Source organism: Aptenodytes forsteri, unplaced genomic scaffold (assembly GCF_000699145.1).
Source record: "Aptenodytes forsteri isolate BGI_AS27 unplaced genomic scaffold, ASM69914v1 Scaffold563, whole genome shotgun sequence".
NCBI lineage: Eukaryota > Metazoa > Chordata > Aves > Sphenisciformes > Spheniscidae > Aptenodytes > Aptenodytes forsteri.
Genome location: NW_008795318.1, coordinates 328747 through 350135, shown reverse-complemented (window position 1 = coordinate 350135; position 21389 = coordinate 328747). Strand labels below are relative to the sequence as shown.

The following is a 21389-nucleotide window of genomic DNA, read 5'->3' as shown; positions in this document are numbered from 1 at the left end:
AATTTGAAACATAACCTGTAAGAAAGAGCTGCATCAAAACGTTAAGGTTGCTTGTTCCAATGTGGTCTGGCAATCCTCCCCTGGTAAAGTAAACCTCATTACCAATGGCAACATTACCTTGGCTTCTTCAGTTGCTTTACTGCTAACACCCAGAACTGAAATTAAGCCCACCTTTTAAACCACTGAGGTTTTAGAAAACAGCAATTTCTCCGTTTTCGCTTAGTTTGGATGCTCTTGACATGAGTTTTAGGATTTCCAGACAGCACTGTACTGCACGAGCAGTCATTAGTAAGCGCTATCCACAGAGCAAAGTAGGGAAAACAATTTATTTAACATGCAGCAGAACAAATGCATTTGAGATGTGTATACAGTTACGGCTGTTCGATATCAAGCAGGAACCTCACCCTACAGACAAGGGACATTCATAGCTTAATTCCCAAAGCTTTTAACAATGCATTTCCACACAGCAAGACTACAGCATCTTTCCATTTGGCTGTACAGCGCAGGCAGTGCGCTGCCGTTAACACTGAGAACAAAGCCATTCTGCAGAAAGCACTTGTGCTCTTCTGACTTCCTCAAAGTCACAGTGAGATTCACGTGCAGGCATCAAAAGCAGTGAAACCTGCTTCCTCGGGACACACTACCATGACCTAAGCACTACCCCCATGCCTACTGTGTCTAAAGTGCTGGCAAGAACATGTCTGAGGCAGAAAGAATTCTCTCCTTGTCCCCTATCCTAGTCCATCAATTTAAAACTGTTTTCTTTAAGGATCCAAAGAACGTACCCATCCCTTTTGCCTGCCTTCTATGACAGGGGGCTGACAAGGCTGGGGTCTTCATGAGCTTCAGACCAGGGGTTTACAGCAAGTTCGTTGGCCAAGCTTTGATTCCACCTTCAGGGCTTCTACAACTGCCTGGTGCCTCTGATTAGGACCTCAGGCCTTTGAATCCACCGAGTTTTTCCACCTCTAGTGATTTTTACTTTGCAACATAGTAAAGAAAATTCAACTATAAATAACTCCAAGCTGCATTTGCAGTAATGGGTTTTACAGCCGCCATTAATTGCGGCAGCACTTTCTCCCCTGGAGTTTTCTTCCTACAACAGGCAAGGGTCTCCTCCTGGTGATTTTCTCAGCACTTGAGCTGGCTGCTCCCATTCATAGTTTGCTAAGAGCTGTTGCTTGACAGCACTGCTAGAAATACTGGGCTTAGCGTCCAAGGACCTGCCCTATCTGTGCTTTTGTCAATGAATGTTAAGAAAACCTGTTAATTTGAAACAGTCTGTCTCAAAGCTAGTTGAGGCACTGCTTGAGATTGGAAGTTGAGAGGGAGAAGGAAGGGACTGCTGGAGTCAAGTTCAAGTGATTTAAACCTAGTTTCTGTGAGAACGTAGCTGGAGGGGTCAGCTCTTCTGCCCCTGTTAGCGCAGAACACTGCTTTCCCCCCTTGTGGAGGCAATTGCACTTAGCCACTTAATACAGGGAACAAATAAAACAGGGCATTAAACCCAGCACATGCATCGTCACAGCCCAGTAGAGCCTTCTTGCCTTTCACTGTCTGCTTGTTTCTATTTAGATATCCTATAGCTCTATTAGTTACATCTTGTAAATGTACAAGAGGTACTCATCTCAGTGAAACACAGTATTCAACTACAATAATAATGCTGCCTGCATGAGGGGACATGAGAGGCATCTCTCCTTATCCCTGGATTCGGTCACTGCACCTGATTAGTGATTGTAAAGACATTTCTGCACTCCAGGTGCTGTCCTCCACCAATACTGACCGCTCCTTTCCAGCCCTGTTTACCTCCTCACTACACGTTTCCTCTCTTCCCCACACTATGGAATGCAATGAAGGCAGAAAAATAACCAGTGTAACCATTTGCATACAAAACTCAGCCCCAGCTGCCCAAAATGGATACAACAGGAAGGCAGCTAGCAGTATAAAATAAATATAACAACCAAAGATACAGCAGTGTCGCACAACACAGAGCGAGGGTCTGCTTACATTGGCCGTTGGGAATGAAGCAGCAGAGGGGAAGAAAGGGAGCTAAGTGCCATTTCAGTGTAAAAAATAAGCATTCCCTCATGGAGCCAGCATTATTGCTCAACATGCTTAGCAGGTCCGGTCTGGCACTGAGGAGGTAAAAGTCCGAGGGAGGGCATGGGTAAGGGCTCTGCACTGAGGAAGCTCACGGTGGCATCATTACCCCACCAGCCTGTAGTTATCTCGGGACAGCAGTACAGGAACAAGCCAACTAAATCCCCTTCTGCTGACAGGTCTCCCCTCAAAATACAGTAACTTCAAGTTTAATAGAGTGGAAGATAGAACCAGATTCACCCAGAGGTCAAGATAAAAGCAGCCAGCATTGCCTGTTACTGGCTGCCACTCAGTTCATGCTTGGCATAAATGTTCCAGGATCCCTTCAATGTGGGGCAAAACATTCTGGACTAAAGCTACAAGCAGAGTGGTCAGGACACGTAAACAAAGCTGAACATCACCAGTGGATAGCATGTGTGTCCCTCCCCATGTCACATTCATTCCAGTCCTGCGGGATCCTTTCCTGGTCCTGTCACAGAGTCTCTGGCAGTGTCCCAAGGTCATAGATTCCCCCACTGCTCTACCGGGGGAAACTGATCCACTTCGCCAACCTCTGTGCTGGGCTGGTCTCCCAGTGTGAAGGTCAGTCTGTATCTCAGCCTCACTTTCTCCTGCAGGAAAGACAAAACCCAAGAGCAACATGAGAACAGCCCCAGTTGCTCCTAAACAAAACATTTCACTGTTACAGCTCTACAGAGAACACAAGACTTCTGTTGCACATAGCAGGGGGAAGAGGGCCAAGGTTAAGTTCATGGAGTAATTCACCTATTTAGCAAACCTGAGTTATTTACCTTGCAGTTTTTATACCACAAAAGCTTTATTGCTTAGCATGGAACAGTAGGAGAAAAGCATGAATGACCTGTGATAATAGCTTGCACATACATGGCCAGCACCCATTGCTCAGCTGCTCTCCAGTGAGCCTAAAGAATGCTGCTGGAATAGTTCAACATTTTCAAAATTAAATTCCTCATCATGTGGAGGAAGATAAAACAGTTCCTGCTCTGCAAAATACCTAGTAAAACAGTAAGCAGGAGATGGAACCAGTCCTTCAATGAGGGGATCTCCATCTACCTCACAAGTTTTTCAACAATCCACCAAACCACTCCAACATTTATCCTTTTGGATCTCAAAGCTTTCAGCTGATACTTTAAGGACCCTTTTGCTGTAATTCTCAAGTAGTAACGTCTAGATTTGTCAAATAATTAGAAACTACTTCAGCATACAGCTTTGAGCTTTATGGAGCAGGCTACTTAAATAAGTAACTACAGCAGGGAAAAACAGCTACTCAGATGCTCCCAGCACGATCAGCAGAAAAGAAGGTGTTAACCACGTTGTTTCACTGGTCACAGGTACATCCTCAAAGAATAATGGCACAGACATGATCTGACATTTGTCTGTTGGTTCAGGTCTGTCAGGCTATAGCCTCAACACAGCAAAAGTATTTCTACAGCACCAGCTAATTTGACATCAATCTAATTATCACCAAAGCCAGGCACTTCCAGTGTACAAGGGAGTCAGACAAACTCCTGATACAGCTCCGATTGCTACCCTTTAAAGCTGAGTCTTACGTGACCACTGCCCTTTTGCTGGGAGAAATGTACAGGTCCTTCTCATACGTTCCCTTGCTGACAAGTCTGTTGGGGAAGAGCCTCCCTCTAGCCCTGAACTGAAACACCGTTATGCGGTAACCACCTCTGCAGGGCAAGTTAGGAACAATCAGCTGTATCTGCTCAAATGTTTGGTTCAACATCCCTGCAGAATTCAGCTTACATCAAATTTGTCCAACAAGGACAGGATAAATCCCACTGCCCCTCTCACCTTCGTAGGATTTGCCAGAAGCATGACTTGGGTGATGGCAGCAGGCGGCTGGATGGGATTGAATGGAGACAGCTCTGTGCCAGAGGGTGGTTGTAACTTCACTTTCATGGACTGCAAATGAAAAAGAAAGCAGAACCTCAGGATTATCTCCTACCTTGGGGACAAGGAAAGATGCATGCACAGGCTGGGGAGATAACAGCACACGTCCAAACCGAAGAGAACCAATCCACATGCGAGGACGAGGAAACAAGAGCCAGTCCAGCTTGTGCAACATGATAGGAACAGATAGACTGACAAGTCAGCCCAGAGTAAAAGCACTGGTCAGGTGAACACCAACAGCACCTTCCTATCTGAGTGCTCTTGTGTCAGAGGTTTTAATGCGAACACCTTCATGACAGTAGGCAGATCGTAGCTGAGACTGGGCCAGTTTTCAAAACACAAAACTGGCCATCCAAAATTATCTAGGTGCAGTAATATTAGAATGGAACATATTGTCAGATTTAGGATGTCTGTTAGAAATTCTGGTTCTAAAGACCTCAAGGGTGGCTCTATCCATGTAACAGTCCTGTCATTTTGCTACCTGAGCCGCTTTCATGAACAGACGCAGCTGGATTGATCTTAGATAGCAAGAAAAATAGAACACTAACTACCTGTAGTTCTTGACTTATCCTATTTAGTGTTTTCTGCCTCTGACAACCACCTTTATGTTTTGGAAACAGGCAGAGCACAGCCTATAGAAAGGTAGAACCAGGCTGTCCCAAGTCCCTGAGTTCATACCCGGGCCCTCCTGAATCCACATTTTCATGTCTCTGTGGGTCTGAGCCATGCATCCCTACCTTCGGCACAGCAGCCTGCAGAACGATGTTCTTCACAGGAAGTGGTGCCGTGTTCAGCATTGAGACTACCACGACTAGCACATCCGACCTTCCCGGTGGGCACTCCCTGGCAAAGTGCAAGAGGATCCGGAAGCCGTTCTTGTCATAGGCTGTCACCGGGAGGGCACTGCCTACCGCAGAGAGAGAAGGGGAGGGGAATGCAGGTTTATGCTGCAGAAGACGATCTGTAGCAGCATTAGGCAATCTGACTGTTCAGCTGGGACATCTCATCCTTTCTCTCTACTTCATAAGCTTTGTCAAGAAGCTTTGCTTTTAAAAAAAGTTCAGAGAAAGGTGAAAAACCTGAGATACTTACTGGGTTTAATGGATTCCAGAGGAACATGGACATTGGCCAAAGAAATTTCAGGTGCTTTCATGGGACTACCTTGCTGCTGGAATGATGCTGGCTGGAAGAGAGGACTTCCTGAGCCAGCAGTGCAGCTGCTTGGGAAAGGAACTGGAGGGGCTCCAGGGGCAGTGGCTGGCAGCCCTGCAGGTGCTATTAACGGGGCAGAGGTGACAGTGGTAGGCAAAGTAACCCCAGGGAACAACAAAGGTGTCGCCATGCCTTGGGTGGCAGTCCTGGAAGAGAGACAGAAAAAACATGGGAAATTGAGCTGCAAGTGAAGCCGGCATTTCACCACAAACCCAGAGATAACAGCAGATCACGAGGACAAAGCAGTGACCCGGAGCCAGATTGGAGTGTGTGACTCATTATGGTCTCATGTTAAGAAGGAGAGCTACAAGGAAAGTGGTGGTGGTAGGGTTAGGCATCACTTCTCTAAGTCAAGAAGGAAGCAGAGTTCCACCTTGGCAAAGGTGGGCAAGGCTAAGATGGGCAAAGGCCTCTGTACCTAAGCAGCCTGTTCAACTTTACACCACACGTTTGTATCAGGCAACAGTACAGTTGTGCTCTACCTAGTAGTGCCTGCCTTTCCCTCCCAGAGGTGGACCCTCATATTAGTTTGTAAACTGAAACCCTCTGAGAAGAAAAAATCCCAATCACACATTTCTACCAAACCAGACAGTTGAACGTCTGCCTCTGAACCTGATGCTGCAGCAAGCTTGGCTTTCTAACTGCAGAGACAAAGCAAAGTCCAGGACTTTTGGTTACCCTTTGGCTTCTTCAAGGAGTTGTCCCAATGCATCCATCTTATGTGACACATTGCTCCCCACAGATGAGCTGAAGTATCCAGGAGCAGCTGGAATAGTCTTAGGAGGCCCTGCAGGGGCAGCCGGTACAGCAGAGAATACAAATGGTGCCGAGTTTGGTGCTGGGATGCTGGGAGCAGTCTGAGAGGCTGTGAAAGCAGAGGGCAGCGTCACTGACGTTCCACACGTGGTCTGTGATGTGTGATGGAGAAGAGGGTTCCCTGCAGGGTTGCAAGCAACAGTCACCATCTTCGGATTAAAGAAATCCAGGTCCAACTGGTCATTCTGAAAGACAGGACAAGTAGATGCTCTAACTCACTGCTACCCCCTGTTGTAGAGATGGCACTGTTACAGAGGGAGATAGATTTACCGCAAAAACAGGTGCTGGGTGGCAAGCAGCAAAGTCTGTGGCCTATGTCAGGACTACATCTGATCTGTAATTTAAGCAAAGGAAGTGCTAACATCACGGGGGACAGATGGGAAACTGAGAAAGCCAGGTTCAGAGATATCTACTCTGTTCAGATGCAGCTATCCCAGATCTTAGCCAGACTTCCCCTCAGGAACAACAGCCCCTCTGCCTGTGTGTGTGATCACGTTTCTCCAAGGTGACAGAGTGTGTCCCAAGACATCTCACAATGACAGCCCCTCCCTCCCCATCCCCTGAGACCCTCCTTTGTACCTCAAACATGCTCCACTGGTTGCTTTCTGATGTCTCCTTCACTGCTGTAGGGGCCGGGTCATTCAGGCCTGAAAGGAAAAACAACAAGTAGGTGACTGGAGGAGAAAATTAGTTAGGTGTCATCCCTTGGCAGTTGTTTCAGTACCATCAGACTACTTGATTCAGCTCTGCCAGAGCCCAAGAACCTGATGAAAGACCGAAATGGGCTGCAATTCTATGATGAGGAAAAGAGACTGACAGCACCAGTAGCTGACAGTCACCCCCTGCACACAGCTCTTCTAACCCTTCCTCATTTGCAGTGTCTTCTGCTGTTCATATCTGGGCTCCACAGGCAGGCATTCTGCAGGCTCCTATACATAAGCCCTCTAAGGCACCTTGCTCTTTAGCACAGCCACAAAGTCAGGGGTGAAATCTGTACCAAACTGCAGCCTGCATGTCCAAGCATCTACAGAGATCAGACTGCAATTACACTCAACTGTTACTTCACTTGCAGCCTACTCTGGGAAGATCAGAGTTTTTAATACTGACTCACTGACCAGGGCTTGTATTCAGGATGATTCAAGGGAGTGTCCCCTGGCCTTCTCTAGAAACCAGAGGCATCTCATGCTCCTTTTAGACATGCCACATGCGTGCCAGCCCTCACACTCACGCTGAAGGAAGAAAGCAGTCTTTGTTAGGCATGGATTGAGTAGCCCTTTTCTGGGCCCCTCAGTGTCGTACCTAAGCACAGAAGCTCCTCATCCAGCAAGGAGATGGAGTTGGCCGTGCTGCTCTGCTGAGCGGGTGCGGCTTCCACTTGGCTAGAGGAACTGCTCCGCAACTGTGCAAACGTCTGAGGAGGAGGCGGGAGAATGGGGATTTCTGCTGGGGCTGGGGCTACTGTGGGGGCTGGTGTCAGGGTGGTAGGTGGCATTGGAGGTGGCGGGGTGCTAGTGACGTCCAATCCAGCAAGGTCAATGAGGGTGTTGAGATTACTTGTGGAGTTACTCCCTGCAGCGGACAGGAGAAGAGCACTACTAGGAAAGAAGGCAAAAGGCTCAGAGCAAACCCAATGTACAGAAGAAATTATCAGAGAGATGGTTTAGATAACACAGATCCTCATTTAATCACGGCTTACGGCTCTTTAGAACAGAGAAATCCCACATGCTTTCCACCTAACCATTTGCTGTCCACAAGCTAATTAAATCAACCCAGATACTTAGGAAATTTCTATCTGAAAAGCAACATCTGCTCCAGACACTGCTCTTTCCCCAGTGCTTCTTGTAGCATAATTCATAGTCTTTTCAAAATCTTTTGAGCTCAGATAAGGCTTTTGGAGATCCTACAGAATTACAATAAACAAAGGCTACCAGAGAGCTAGAGCTGAGGCAAATTCATACTGTCTGGATCTAGAATTCCCTTCATATTTAGGACAGTCTTGTCCCAATAAGATGCTGTCAGGCAGCATTATGCATTCCTCTACTGCTCTCCATGCAGAAATGTGTAAGTGACTCCCAAATGGTAATTCTGCCACACACACGTCCAGAGTTTTCAATGGTGAAACTGAAGTGTAAAATGGGTGACTGGCCTAAATTCACAAATGGAATTGCTGGCAAAGCCAGGACCACTGGCCTGGCTCCCACTCTCCTGCTATCGTCCTTTCGATAAAATCGTCCCCTTCTTATATGTCACCATTAAGAAACAGGACAAATGTGAAGAAGAAAATGTATGAGAATTTCCAGCCACACAAACTGTTCAGATGCAGGTTTGAAATCTTTGATAACATCAGTAGCAATAATATGGAATGAGCAATGGAAATTGCAAAGCAGCACTGTTGCTCATGTCCAGAATTGTCTGTCCACTGCTTAGGAGCTGTCTTGTCCCCCTCTGATTCACAAACTGTTGGCCACAAGAACAACCAATAGCCTACTTCACCACAACTAATAGGAAACCCCGTCCAAAACACTTAGAATTGCAGGATTCAAAATTAAACAGTTGGCTTCCCAGGAACTCACCTTCCACTACAGATATGACAGGGAGATCCACTTCACCATTGATCACTTGCCCCTCTATTATTTTTTTATAGGAATTTATCACACGGGATAAATTGTCACTGGCCTGCAGAATATCCCCTACATGCAAGAGAGAAAAACGACCTCCAAGACTTTAGTAACTCTGCTCCCACTAATGCTGACAGTACTCAGTTATCAACTAAATAATTGACATGAAAAAACGTAATTATTTGGCTATAAGCTCCATTACTCTCTGTCTTTGCCATGCTTCTCTAAGCAATACCCTGACCTTTCTAGGTCCATGCACATTACAGTAACAATGAAAAAATGAGTCCAAGGCTTTGTTCCCCACAGCAACTCCCTTCCCCTTCCAAAGCAGCAGCTGTCCCCCATTATCGCCCCCAGCCTCCCTAACCACCAACTCTACTGTCAAGTCCTTGCCTGAATTTAAATAAGTGTAAAGAGGCAAGGATCTTGTCTTTTATCTGCTTGCTCAAAGCGAAGCGCATTCACAGTGAAGAGGCATCTTTACAGCAGCCATTCCCTTGCTGAACCCTTGTGCAGTCACAGGTCACAAAAGCAATTGAAAAAGGAGAAGTGTAGCTTCGTTTACCCAAACTGCTGTCATTATCCTCTGTCTCACTGGCCAGCTTGAATAATGTCCGTCTTTTGGTTTCACACCTTTCATAGAGCTCCTAGGAAGACAGATTAGAGCAAAGGGTTTCATCAGCCCAGGAGCCACTGTCAGCAATACCAGTCGGCACAGAATGACTCCCCAGGCATGCATTGGAAAGCCCAGAATAGAGAAACCAGTCTCACTGTGCTGAACGTGCCAGTGTGGCTGGACAACCAAAATCCCCTGTGTCTGCCCTAGTAACAGAGCTGTGAAGCCTGGGAGTCTAAGCACAACCTGCATTTTCAACACAACATCTCTCAGTCCTCCCTCACATCAGCACTTATAGCCAGCTCCAGTCCAAAAGAGATGTTTGTTCCTTGTATTACAGTAGTCCCTAAAAGTCCGAGGAAGAGCAGAATTGTGCTTCAACAATTATGCTTCAATTGTGCTGCAACCACTACTTGGAGAGTCTGCAACCACGCAGAAGAAAGGTGGCAAGAAGGAAATGTTTCACAGAAACAAACCAGTTTCTTAAGCTTCTTACCATCGTTTCAGGAGCTTGCTGTTAAAAATGAGTAGTTTTAGCTTTCTAAATTAGATAAGGTGCAACTCTTCAAGGCCCTGGGCCTATCCAACCATCCCCGATGGCTGTTTTGATTTTTACCTTCTTGATGTTCTCCCAACCTTCTAACACTAGCTAAAACTCCTCCTTTGAAGGGGAGGACATATTTTCTGCCCCATTCAGCCTTTAGTTTATCCATTCACAGTGCTGTAAGGGGCAGTTATGATCTGCAATCAGCATGTCCTAATAGAAACAAGAATTACAAACTGCAGCTTCTTGATTCTGCCACGCTGCATCTTTGGAGAACAGCTGTACCTCACTTCAAGCACGTGCAAAACCGAGCTATTACCCACTGAGTCCTTTGGTGAAAGGCGTTTAAAAACATGGTTATTTTCTTTCCTGCTGTTTCCAACAACTGCTCTTGTTTCTCGCCATTGCTCTCCATTTTACTGCACTGTTATACTCTGCAAAACTCAAGCCTGTAAGAAGAAAGGACTGACTTCAGGATTTCTGGGAAGAAGGAGCAGCTCAGACTCACCTTCATGAGCTCCCTATCGGCCTCTGATGAGTCCTCTTTGCTGTAATGAACCAACATCTCATTCAGCAGTTTCACATTGTTATTTACTTCCTCCAGCGTGTGCATGCGTTTTGTCACTTTTTGAATCCGAGCCTCATCCTTCAGGGTGTAAAACAAAGACATAAAAAGTGAGTTTCCCTGTAAAGGTCCACGGTATCGCAACAGCAGGTATTATCTGTAAATCATGTCAAGTAATGTCTATTTAAGGTTAAGCTAGGGAAAAAAACCCACCACACCTTTCCATTCATGTGAAGCTTTGCTTATTTTATTATCTTTTCACCACCATTCTGAAATGATAGAAAACCCCGTATTTCCAAAAAGTCTCATTAAATAGACTTTAATATATAATTATACCACTAAAAGTAGAAAAGTTCCCAAAAGTTCCTTTCTGACCTTTTCAGAAGATTTTTTTTTTTTTGTCACGATGCCATTTTACAAAAAAGATGTGTTTGAAGCAAAACATTTACTAGGAACAACAAGCACTCTCTGGCAGAAAATGTCCACCCATCTCTGATTTGAGATTCCAACTAAAGGTGTAGAAGAGTTTGCCGTGGGGACAAAAGAATCTTGAACGGAAACATTTCAGTAACCTATACATCCTCTTCAGTCTAGAAGCTATCCTTTTTTTTTTTTTTCCCCCAGAATCACAGTGAGTCATTTCCTGGACTCCAGAGTTTCTAATGACTGCCATGGGTGGATGCATCACAGCTCTACAAACAGGAAGGTGTTTCCATGAAGCCTGCTTGTGAGAAGACCCAGTCCAACGACTCAGTCCTCAGTATCCAGGGGTGGTACTGCGATGCTCCCACCAAACCCTGATGTGAAATACCATCTCGAGTGATGAGAACATAGTTAATTACAACAAGGGGCATTCAATCCTTGCCCCTTCTTGCCCTGTCCTCTACCAGAGACACCAACTGTAGACATTTTTGTGATACAAACATCTCCCAGTTGCGAGCTAGAGTCAAAATTACAACACATTCCTATCACACAGAGCCCTACTAAGTCATCAGATGGCACCCCCTTTATGCCGGTAACCATGGGGACTAGATGCAAGTTAGCACTGTTAGAGGTTTTAAAAAATAATAAAAGGCTGGATGTCGCTGATGGTCAGTCTCGTTCAGTCCCCACAACTTAACAAAGGAATGTACTAACACAACGCTCCTGGAGCCTGAAAAACCCAGGTTCTGCCATTCACATGATCCTAAAGCTCTCCACCATTTTGAAGTCAAATTGCTTAAAACCTGCAAAGCAGACTGCTGACTGGGACCAATCCTACAAGAATTTCTTACCTCTTTTACCATGGATTTTATAAGCTTGTTGGCCTCTTGTAAGTCATCTGGGTTTTTGCTTTTCAGCAGTTTGGCTAGAAGCTGTAAGACGAGAAGACGATATTCAGGAAACAAATAAAAACCCTTTGGCAAAAGGAAGCGGCAAAAGGAATCTAAGTGAGCAATTCAGGGGAAAAGATACAGCCCACTATTACAAAGCTTACACTGCTTTCATAGTTACAGTGACTTCAGCAGGCGTCATTTATGGTTTATTATTTTATGTGAGTTGCTGCATTCTTGCTTCTACACAGGACATATACTGTGAAATCTCAGAGACTTCTGACACTAGAGAATTATTCCTCCCATACATCTTTTTTGCTCCTGTGTGTGAAATGTTCTCTGCCTTCTAGTACTACAGCAGGATGGCACTTTAACCAGGAATAACCTCATAATGGTAACACAGACAAGGCCTTAACTGGAACTTCAGGTTAGGTAGGTAGACAAAGCAATGAGTTCTGTGAAAGTACACACCACCACCCCAAAAATAAAAGCTGAATTAGTATACTTTACTTCCTTATTCTAAATGTGCATTGAATAATCACTTTTCATTAGTGATTACGATACAAGTCTTCACTGTACCTTGGATTTCTCCTCATCATCAAACACAGGGTTTTTGGGACGAGGTGGTGGAGAAGGAATCAGGGTTCTGTCTGCAGGAATCACAGGATCAAACATAATGATCCCTGAAAGCAGAAAGGGAACCCACGTGGGTTTGCACATGCAGTCACACCAGGCAGTGCACCCAGTTATTCACAGGCTGCTATCAAAGTGAACACGCAGCTAATCTGTCCATTGATACTAGCACACTGTTCTAATGAACAATATAGGATCAAAATCACTGAGCATGCTAGCTGGAAAAACAGTTTTCTTTGATGAAGGCCAAAACCCCAGCAAATGTGTTGCCACGTCCATATTGCTCCTCTAATAGCTCAGTATAATCAATAGCTCTCCACTATTTGTCTTTCCCCCTTTCACTTTAGCTGTTGAACCACTGAGTGAAGTCCCAGACAACCCAGCTTTGTGCAAACTCAAGGGCATGACATTTGTTTGTATAAATGAGCTGAGCAGGAAAGCGGACAGCAATGCAAAATGGGATGATGAGCAGACTCCTAACCACAAGAGCTAAGCTCCCTGCTTGTTCCATTGTCAAATACTTAGATTTGTGCTCTACCTCAAGAGCTTTCCTGGAACCAATTTTTGTTGTGTTGAAGCCGCATGCTTCTCAGCTGAGCTTTTTTCTTGTGCCTACACAAGAAATTTGTATCAGTTGAACTAAAGGTACAATTGTAAAGCGATCTAGTTAAAAGAACACAAAGGCTACATGGAGGCTCTTATTTCACTTTAAATTAGACTTGTTCAAACCATTTAATAACTAGTTCCAGAAAAACTCAAAAAAGGCTCTGCAAACCAAAACAAAAGCATTTGCAAGGTGTTTAACTAATCTAGTTAAAAAAGCCAACCCAACCCAGCCCAAGGCATTTAAATATAATGAGAAGCTTTTCAGGGAATTTCTCCCTTGTTCTATCTCCCCTCAGAGCTTGCCTTGACCCCATGTAATTAGAAGCTGTATATTTTGTGACACTCCTGCTTAAAGCACAAGCTGGAGAGAATGCATGAACGAGCAGCTGACTTCCTACCTTGTCGCTTCAGCATGTAGTAGGCATCCTTGATTTTGGATTCTTCTGGCAATGCCACTGTCCAGCTATACAGCAATTCAATGACTTTGGTCTTCACCTTCTCTGAGACTCGGTCTCCCAGGTACTAAGAGTGGAAAAAGGATGTAAATTCTCCACATCTTCATTTCTTTTTAAAAATAAAGCCCAAACCCCAAGAATGGAAGTTCAGTGATATACATTAAAAGGTGTATAATCCAAATTCCAAGATGATCTAAGATACATCTTATTATGAGAAAAAAATGTTCCTCTAATATATTTGAAACAACAGTGAAAAGAAGCTTTATGGTTATCTTCAGCAAAAGAAAAATTCTGTTGGTTTCAGGATTTTGCTATTTAAAAATTACAGTAATACAGATAACCACCCCCTCCCCTGTCTTACGGGAAAGAATCTGGGAATACTTTGCTGCATCAATCATGCCATGGGGTGCCTCTGTCTATTTTTTGCCATGTTAAACTGATCATGAATGTTGAGGGACTTAGCCGGGCACTCTTTACACAGCAAGTCGGCAGCAGAGTGAGCACTAGAACTCTATGGCGTGTTGCCAAGTCTCTTGTTTTAACCTCTGCATCACACGTCTCTTCCACTGATGCTGGAGTTTTGTTTGTTTTTAAAAAAAACCACAGCCCAAGCTTTAGAAGCCCTTGAGTTACATAAAGAATTAGAACAGTACAGAGGCTATATACTGATGGTAAATAAGTACAACTTACTGAGAAAAACAGTAAGCAGAGCATAAAAAAACCCACAAAAAACCCACAAACAACTTAGCTAACGAATGCTCTTGAATATAGGCTAATAAATGCAATGAGGCAGACAGAGCACTGCAAACATTTTGGATGTTGCCTGTAGCTTACGGAGGCCAAACAAGAGTAAATACAGCCATAAGGCTCAGGGACTAACCTTTGGAGACACAACTTTTATTAACTCATTTAAAAAGCGAAACTTCCCTACTTCATTATGAAATCTTCTCCCACAGTTCTTCATACAAGCTTCTAGCACCTGCATTCAAATAACAAAAACAGGGGCTGAAATAAACACCAAAACCCTACAATAACAGCATAGCTGTGTTCTGCTTATAGGGGAACTGAAGGACCCATGTCAGTGAGACACGTATTCCTGCTCTGCAATACACGCATGAATCTGATCTTTACAGGTGACACATCAAGACAGGCTGGTCTCCCACCCTCAGCTATGTATATATGGGTCTAAGTTATCTCACCATTAGGTCTCATAACAATGAACAAAAATCTTACCTGAAGATAACAAACAAAAGCAGCTGAAACTAAACCAGAGTTATTTCTGACTGCTCTATTGCTAATGAGCAATCTGGACACTTCAGTTGTGTAACCGTGCTCCCTCTCACTGTCCACTCCCTCCCAACAGAGGGGAATCAGGGCATTCAGTCCCAGTACTCACCCCAGCTAACTCCACTGACACACACTGTGCTCCCCTTATACTCTGCACAGATGACGTAAAATGATATATAACTGGATTTAAGAGGAGGGGTAAGGACTACCTACTGTCAAGGCTTGGACTGCCTCCCATTCCTGTGGTGACTGGATTTTATGAGCCAGGAGTCTCACAGCTATCTGTGGCCTGAAACAAAGTAGATCCCCATTACAAACAAAGCAGGCGAACACGTTGAAGGATTTTCAGACTTTCACAAATTCTGCTGTTTAAACGAGATGTCTTTCACATAATTAAAAGGAAATGCCATTTCATACTTTTTATCTTTCCATCAGTGTACAAAGGCTAACAAGAAATGCTCGGGGCATCTTTTTAAGCCTGGGTGTTTGCACATATGAAAGGAAGTGAGGGCTGGTAGTCTGAGCCAGCAATTCCAGATTCCTCCTTGGGAGGGGCCAAACAAGTCCCAGTACAGTCCCCAGCCCAGGAAATCACTTCATTTCTCTTGTATTAGTTTCCCTTTTCCAGAAGAAAACACTTCTTCCTTAGCTCACAGAAATGCTGTGACCCAGGAGGTTTCCTCAGTTAAGCCTTGTAAAGATTTTAAAGATGTGAAGCCCCATCAGGCACTAAACATTATAACCCCATTTTACAGACTGGCAAACAGAATAACTTTGGCTAGATGAGAACACTGCAGCTGCAGAAGCTGACATTAGAGGCACATTCAGAATTCCCATTTTCCTAGTGCTCAGTCTGTGTATAAGCCATGCTGCCTTTCACAGAAGAGAAACCACACTTCACAGCACCTTGTCTCGTTTGTAGCGAGATCTTCCTTGCAATATCAGTATATATAAAAGAAAACATGAAAGTTTGATCATCAAATGATATATTTTAAACTGTGAATGTTAATTTCTTAAGTCTAGAGCAGTTTGGGACACCCACCCTTCAAGTTCTTTGTTGATCTGGTCACAGAATCCGATGATGTATTCCCAGTCTTCTTGCCTGTTAGATGGGTTAGTGGCTTTATCTTTGGTAAGGGAAAGAAACAGTATAAAAGGTCATGTATTTCCTAGAGAAAAGCACTTGACATCCATTGCCAACTATAAAAAAGAAGAAAGAAGTTCACACATGGTATATCTGTTCAGAGAAAAGGGTGTGTCCAAGTTGAGACATCCAAATATCCAGCAAGAATCACTGCTTTCCAAAAAAACAGGTGCCAAATCTCAAGTACTTAGAAACACGCTATTTCCATACTCTAAGTGAGAGTACAAGATAAAATATTTGAGTTCACAGATTCCCTCTGCCTGAAATGCTCTCTCTTTCTATTTGGCTATAACATTAAACTCCTTAAAGGCTAAACCCTCACACTTTCTACATAGGAAATTATTTTTGTATTCCCTGGGAGTTTTGTAGAAGTAAGAGCTGGAACATCAGATGTTTAATATGTCATTTAGCTTAACACTTGTTTTTAGAGTGCCAGCTGATTTGTTAGATGCCTTAGCATTTCTCCTGGGAATTATGAACTGAAATGTTTTATTATACTCTCCTTAAAGGCTAAACCCTCACACTTTCTACATAGGAAATTATTTTTGTATTCCCTGGGAGTTTTGTAGAAGTAAGAGCTGGAACATCAGATGTTTAATATGTCATTTAGCTTAACACTTGTTTTTAGAGTGCCAGCTGATTTGTTAGATGCCTTAGCATTTCTCCTGGGAATTATGAACTGAAATGTTTTATTATACTTTGAGTTGTTCTTGAAAGTAATAAACACCACAGCCTGTACCTGATCAGGAATTCAAATCCTATATGCTCAAACGGAGAGACCAATGCTCTACTGACTGGGCTATTTCAGGCTCGTGAAAGATCCTCCCTCGGGCACCAGGACCTCACTTATTGTACTGACTGCAGAATACTGAGGCTATCAGCAACTTTTTTTTTGTTATGAATGCATCTTCTCCATGTATTCTACTTAACTCTGATGGAGCACTGAATTTACAGTAGACAAGATTCCTGCTTTAACCTAATTTTCCAGCCAAGATGACTGGACACGGTGATTTTTCTTTCTTGTAAGGGAAGAAACAACACACTGTAGCTATATATCTAAGGGCTGGCATTTAAGAAGCCTTCCTCAAAATTTTAATACAATGGAAATAGATACAGAAAAGAAAATATTGCTTAGCCAGATAGTATAGAGCAGGGAAAGAAGGACAGGAAAAAAACCAGCACGCATCCCTGTACTTTCATCACGGAGGGAAGCATAACGAAATAGACACATGCTACATTACAAAGTGTAATTTTTTATCATCATTAAAACATATCATTTTACCTTTCCACAGGCAGATAAAAACAGCTGTCAAATATCTACTCTGAAACCTCACTTTCATAGTGCACCTTAGTCCTCCTACTGTGGCAGTCCTAGAAGGTTTGCTTGTATTTTCCTCCTCACGAAAGGATAGTTGTAAAAAAATTTTGTAAATCGTCCCATGGATTGCACCTGCAGAGGTGAATCTCTGTGCCCGCTGCTGACATTCATGGGACCCTAGATAAGCAAAAGGTGGCAGCCAGGGAGGACTAACTGTAGGATCACATCTTGTTGCACTAGCTAAGCTACCAAGAGGGAGGCTTAGTTTAAAACGCCGCTGCTGCAGAGTCAAGCAACTGTTCAAAACATACGTGGCACTTAAACCTTATCACTGCACTCATAACTGCTGAACACCCTGGAAGCATCATGAAACCACAGACTTACAAAAATCTAAAGTCTTTTCGTGCAAGTCAAATGGTATTGTGCATGGTTTGGTGCTCCAAAGCACCCCTGCTGCTCTGCAGGCCTAGATGAAAGAAATATATTTCTTGGCTGGAGTTAATGGAATTTATTTAATAAATACAGGAAGAGCACAAACAAGTAAGGACACTCAACTAAATGAGCTCTTTGTTGGTTGCACATCCTGAAATTAGGAAAGAGATCTGGTACAAACAGGAAAATGTAACCAGCATTTCTCTGTTCCAAATGTTAATTTTAAAGCTGTTCCAAACATCTCCAAAGACTTCTTGAAATGACACTGGATTATTTCACACTCTCAGATTGGGTTCAGATTCATCTAAGTTTTTGCACCAAAAGCTCTCACATAAAGACAGTAAAGCCTCAGAAGGGGAGGGAGAGAGAGAGAGAAAGAGAGAGATTACTGAAGGGAAGTTATGATCCATGTGAAGAAACTCCCCGTTTATAACATTCATAAAATCTCCATGTGAAAGCCCAGTTCATAAAAGTTAATAAGCTTGACCAGAAGTCCTGTCCTGGCTCTGGAGATTGATGTGTTTGCATGACAGAACACACTGGTGTGTAAGGATAGCTAAACTGATTTGGATACCAATCTCAGTACAGCCCCATGAACACAGCATCCCAGATGAGCTAAATTACCTTGCTTAACCTTTTCAGGACATCCCTACATGAAGCTGCATCACATCTATGAAGGCATAACCTAAAATCCTCTATTTTTATGCAGAATGCTTAAAATGTGGGCTGGGAGCTCCTCTGCACTGCCTTATAAATATGCTTCAACCCTTACATGAAAGGATTTGTTCCAGGAAGAGTTTGGTGCTCTGGAATATCAAATCCTTGGCTCCTCTGTTGAAACTGCCAAAAAAGGCCCATTTGGTACCGGTTATAACGTTTGCTTTCAGAGACACTTGTCCACCAGATCCCATCCTGAAAATCCCATTTCACATTGGCAACCAAGTGAATCTGAATTAGCAGCCTGGGAACAAAAGTCTCAGCACTACCCCAGTCCTGCCACCATCTCTGCCTTAGCTTTCAGACACCACTGCGCTTAGGACATATAAAGTTGCTTCATGCTTGACCTAAGCATCAGAGCCATTCAGCCCTCAGTTGCTCTGCTAGACCCTGAAATGCTCAAGGGTCAACATTCAGATGCATCATTAGATATGAAACAAAGGTGCTTATTTTCTCTATAGAGAAACGACGCGGGAACACAGAGAACCACAGAACCTTAATTGACTGGTAATGAATGCTCATGTTTTCCTGGGGTTACTTCTCTACTGAAATGAGACAAAAGCCAGTCCAACAAAGGGTTTCCCCAGGTCAGGCTTAGCATATGAATTGGGAATCCCCAGCCCAAGCGTGTCGAGTCTAACAGTCAGATTCTATTTGTATCCCCAGGAGAAGAAGGAGAATGCTGACCCACGACAATACAAGGAAAAAAGAAATGAAGACAATCATATTTTAACCATCTGCATCTATTACGTAGCTGGACATTGCCTAAGACTACATCAGTGTGATACAATAAGCTTCCTTTTGGATGCAGTAGAAAAGGCAGCACTAAAGTCAAAGGGTCCAGCCGTGTTTGTACAACTGACATTGTTTTCTAACCTCCTCTTCTATTTCAGCTTAGTGCAGAAAAAGAGCCTGCCAGCAAGGAGACCATAGAAAGGATCACTTTCTCTCATCCCAGCTACCTGAAATGAGGCAGGAGACATGAACATGCTAGATCATCACTGGCTGAAATGCAGATCTTGCTGCAGTATTAGGACACAAGGATGATGTTACTTCATGGGTCTATGACTCCACCTGATGACAGAGACAGGGCAGCGTGGAAGGCTGCATACCACCAGTACAGAAAAAAAAAATCATTAGCAATAAGAAATTTTCCATCTTCCCGTGACTGGGAAGTTGGCTGTGCCGCTGAGCAATTCTGGCCCTTCCCTTTAGTAAGGGCACAGCAGGTGCACACCCTCAAGGTTAGCATTAGACACAGCACAGCTTTGTGATGGTTACAAGAAAAAAAAAAAACCTCAGGAGGCCTGGTGAAAGCACTCAGATGCAGCAGCCTTTGCACTCTGCCTTCCTGGTCTGCATGACTCCTCCAGTAATTTACGTACACTAAATGTTCCCTGCTCCCCTACAATGGGAGGAGCGATATAATCATACCAGCACAAATCACTGTAGCAGTGACCTGGCATAAATGCATCCTCTTAAATGAGAGCGCAACACTCAAGCCTTGAAAAATGTGTATACCTCTGCAATCAAGCTCACTGCAATACTTCTTACAGTGAGTAAGGCCTTTGCAACACTACCCTTTAGCATATGTTCTCTGGTGCATAATATCCTACCGCTTGGCCAAGGAGAGATAACTCCTCTCTTAACTTCCACAATAAAAAAAAATAACCCCACAAAACAAACAGTCAGGAAGCTTTCCAGGCTATACAACCCAAAATATCCTTCCTACTAGAGATATTTTCACACACAAACTGGTGAGTCAGTTCTAAGAGAAAGATTAAAAGGAAGGGATGTGGGTGTTTCTTCATGTGTCTCACTGGCTACAATAAAAGATATTGACAAACTGTGGGAGTTCAGAGGAGGAGCAAAAATGGTAAGGGGACAGAAGGGATTGATCTAAAATGAGAAGTAAGAGCTGAAATAATCATTTAGCCAGTAACTCCTATAACAGATGATGATACCATGTATGTGTTTGAATTTTATATAAAAATACCACGAAAGAACAAGAATTACTTAATCTTGTTTATGGAAGGATAACTCCAAAAGGGTAACAGTTTTGTACTCTAAAGTATTTAGGGTAGTGACCATCTGCTGTTCGCCTAGTGCCCGACTACTTAGGAACTTCACTGGCTGCTGTAACCAAACAAATAACTATTAAAACCGAAGAAAATCTAGGCAACAAGCTAGTGATGTGCAGGATAGCCTCCCAGGGACAGCAGCAGGAGCCCTTGTGCGTGGAATATATGAAAAATAATTACTGTTATGACCAATTCATTCAAGAATCACCTCCCGATCCACTAGCGCTGGGTCGGGATCCCGCAGCGCTAGGTTCTGTACAGCCAACAGCCCAAAAGCCAGCCGAGTCATGGGCAGCACAGACAGACACACACAATGAGGAGATATTCAGCAAGGGCTGTGGATGAATAAGCCACGTTTTGGGTTTTTTTTCCCCTGCCTCTGACATTTAAGATTCTGTGATAATACCTTATCTTGACAAAGGACTTTTAAATATTCCAGTCTGTATGGAATAGACATCCATAACTCCCAACCTGAAACTGCAGCTAGGCATAAAGCAGAATTTGTCTGCTTGAAAATCATGGTTGTATAACACATTAACACAATTTGTTTGGGAATTCCCTACAACTCTCAAACTCACAAACAGCAGTAAGACCGTACACTTAGGTAACCAAAATCCAGGTGGGGGAAGAAGAGACAGCAGGGACAGACACACACCGTGAGCCTTTATGGTCAAAAAAAACCGCAACAGCCTCGCAGGCACTGAGCAAGGTGAGCTACAAACCTGCCCATTCCTCGCACCTCCCAACAAGCAAATTGATTAATGGACCCAGACCGCTGCTGTGCCACTACAACCGCAGTTCTGCACCTCTCCTTCATTGATGCTGTCGTGCCGAGGGCGCTGGACACCAGAGCGGGCGAGTCAGTGGCAGTGACCACCGGGAAGAGGGGAGGCCTCAGCCCTTTCCCCCCCCCAGGAGGGCGCATCCCCGCGCAGGCGGAGGTCTCTGCTCCGGGGGACCGTCCCCGGGGTGCTCACACCCAGCCCCCAGCCTCCCCTGGACGGCACCGCCCCGG

At 44.1% G+C, this 21389-nt stretch overlaps 1 protein-coding gene across 2 annotated transcripts; it reads right to left on the bottom strand.

The window, feature by feature from the left end:
- Positions 1-310: 310 nt before the first annotated feature.
- Positions 311-21187, bottom strand: GGA3 (golgi associated, gamma adaptin ear containing, ARF binding protein 3). Of its 2 annotated transcripts, XM_009279646.2 has the most exons (17): positions 21097-21187; positions 15725-15784; positions 14896-14971; positions 14276-14374; positions 13339-13462; positions 12281-12384; positions 11663-11743; positions 10332-10469; positions 9229-9310; positions 8619-8735; positions 7345-7614; positions 6625-6692; positions 5908-6230; positions 5110-5375; positions 4755-4924; positions 3919-4029; positions 311-2711 (listed from the first exon to the last, which is right to left on the bottom strand). In XM_009279646.2, the coding sequence occupies exons 1-17, from the start codon at positions 21102-21104 to the stop codon at positions 2601-2603; spliced, it is 2208 nt and encodes a 735-aa protein (XP_009277921.1). In that variant the 5' UTR covers positions 21105-21187; the 3' UTR covers positions 311-2600. The 2 variants fall into 2 exon arrangements, with proteins under 2 accessions (XP_009277921.1, XP_009277922.1); XM_009279647.2 differs by lacking the exons at positions 15725-15784; positions 21097-21187 and having other exon boundaries at positions 14892-14944.
- Between the last annotated feature and the right edge of the window lie 202 nt (positions 21188-21389).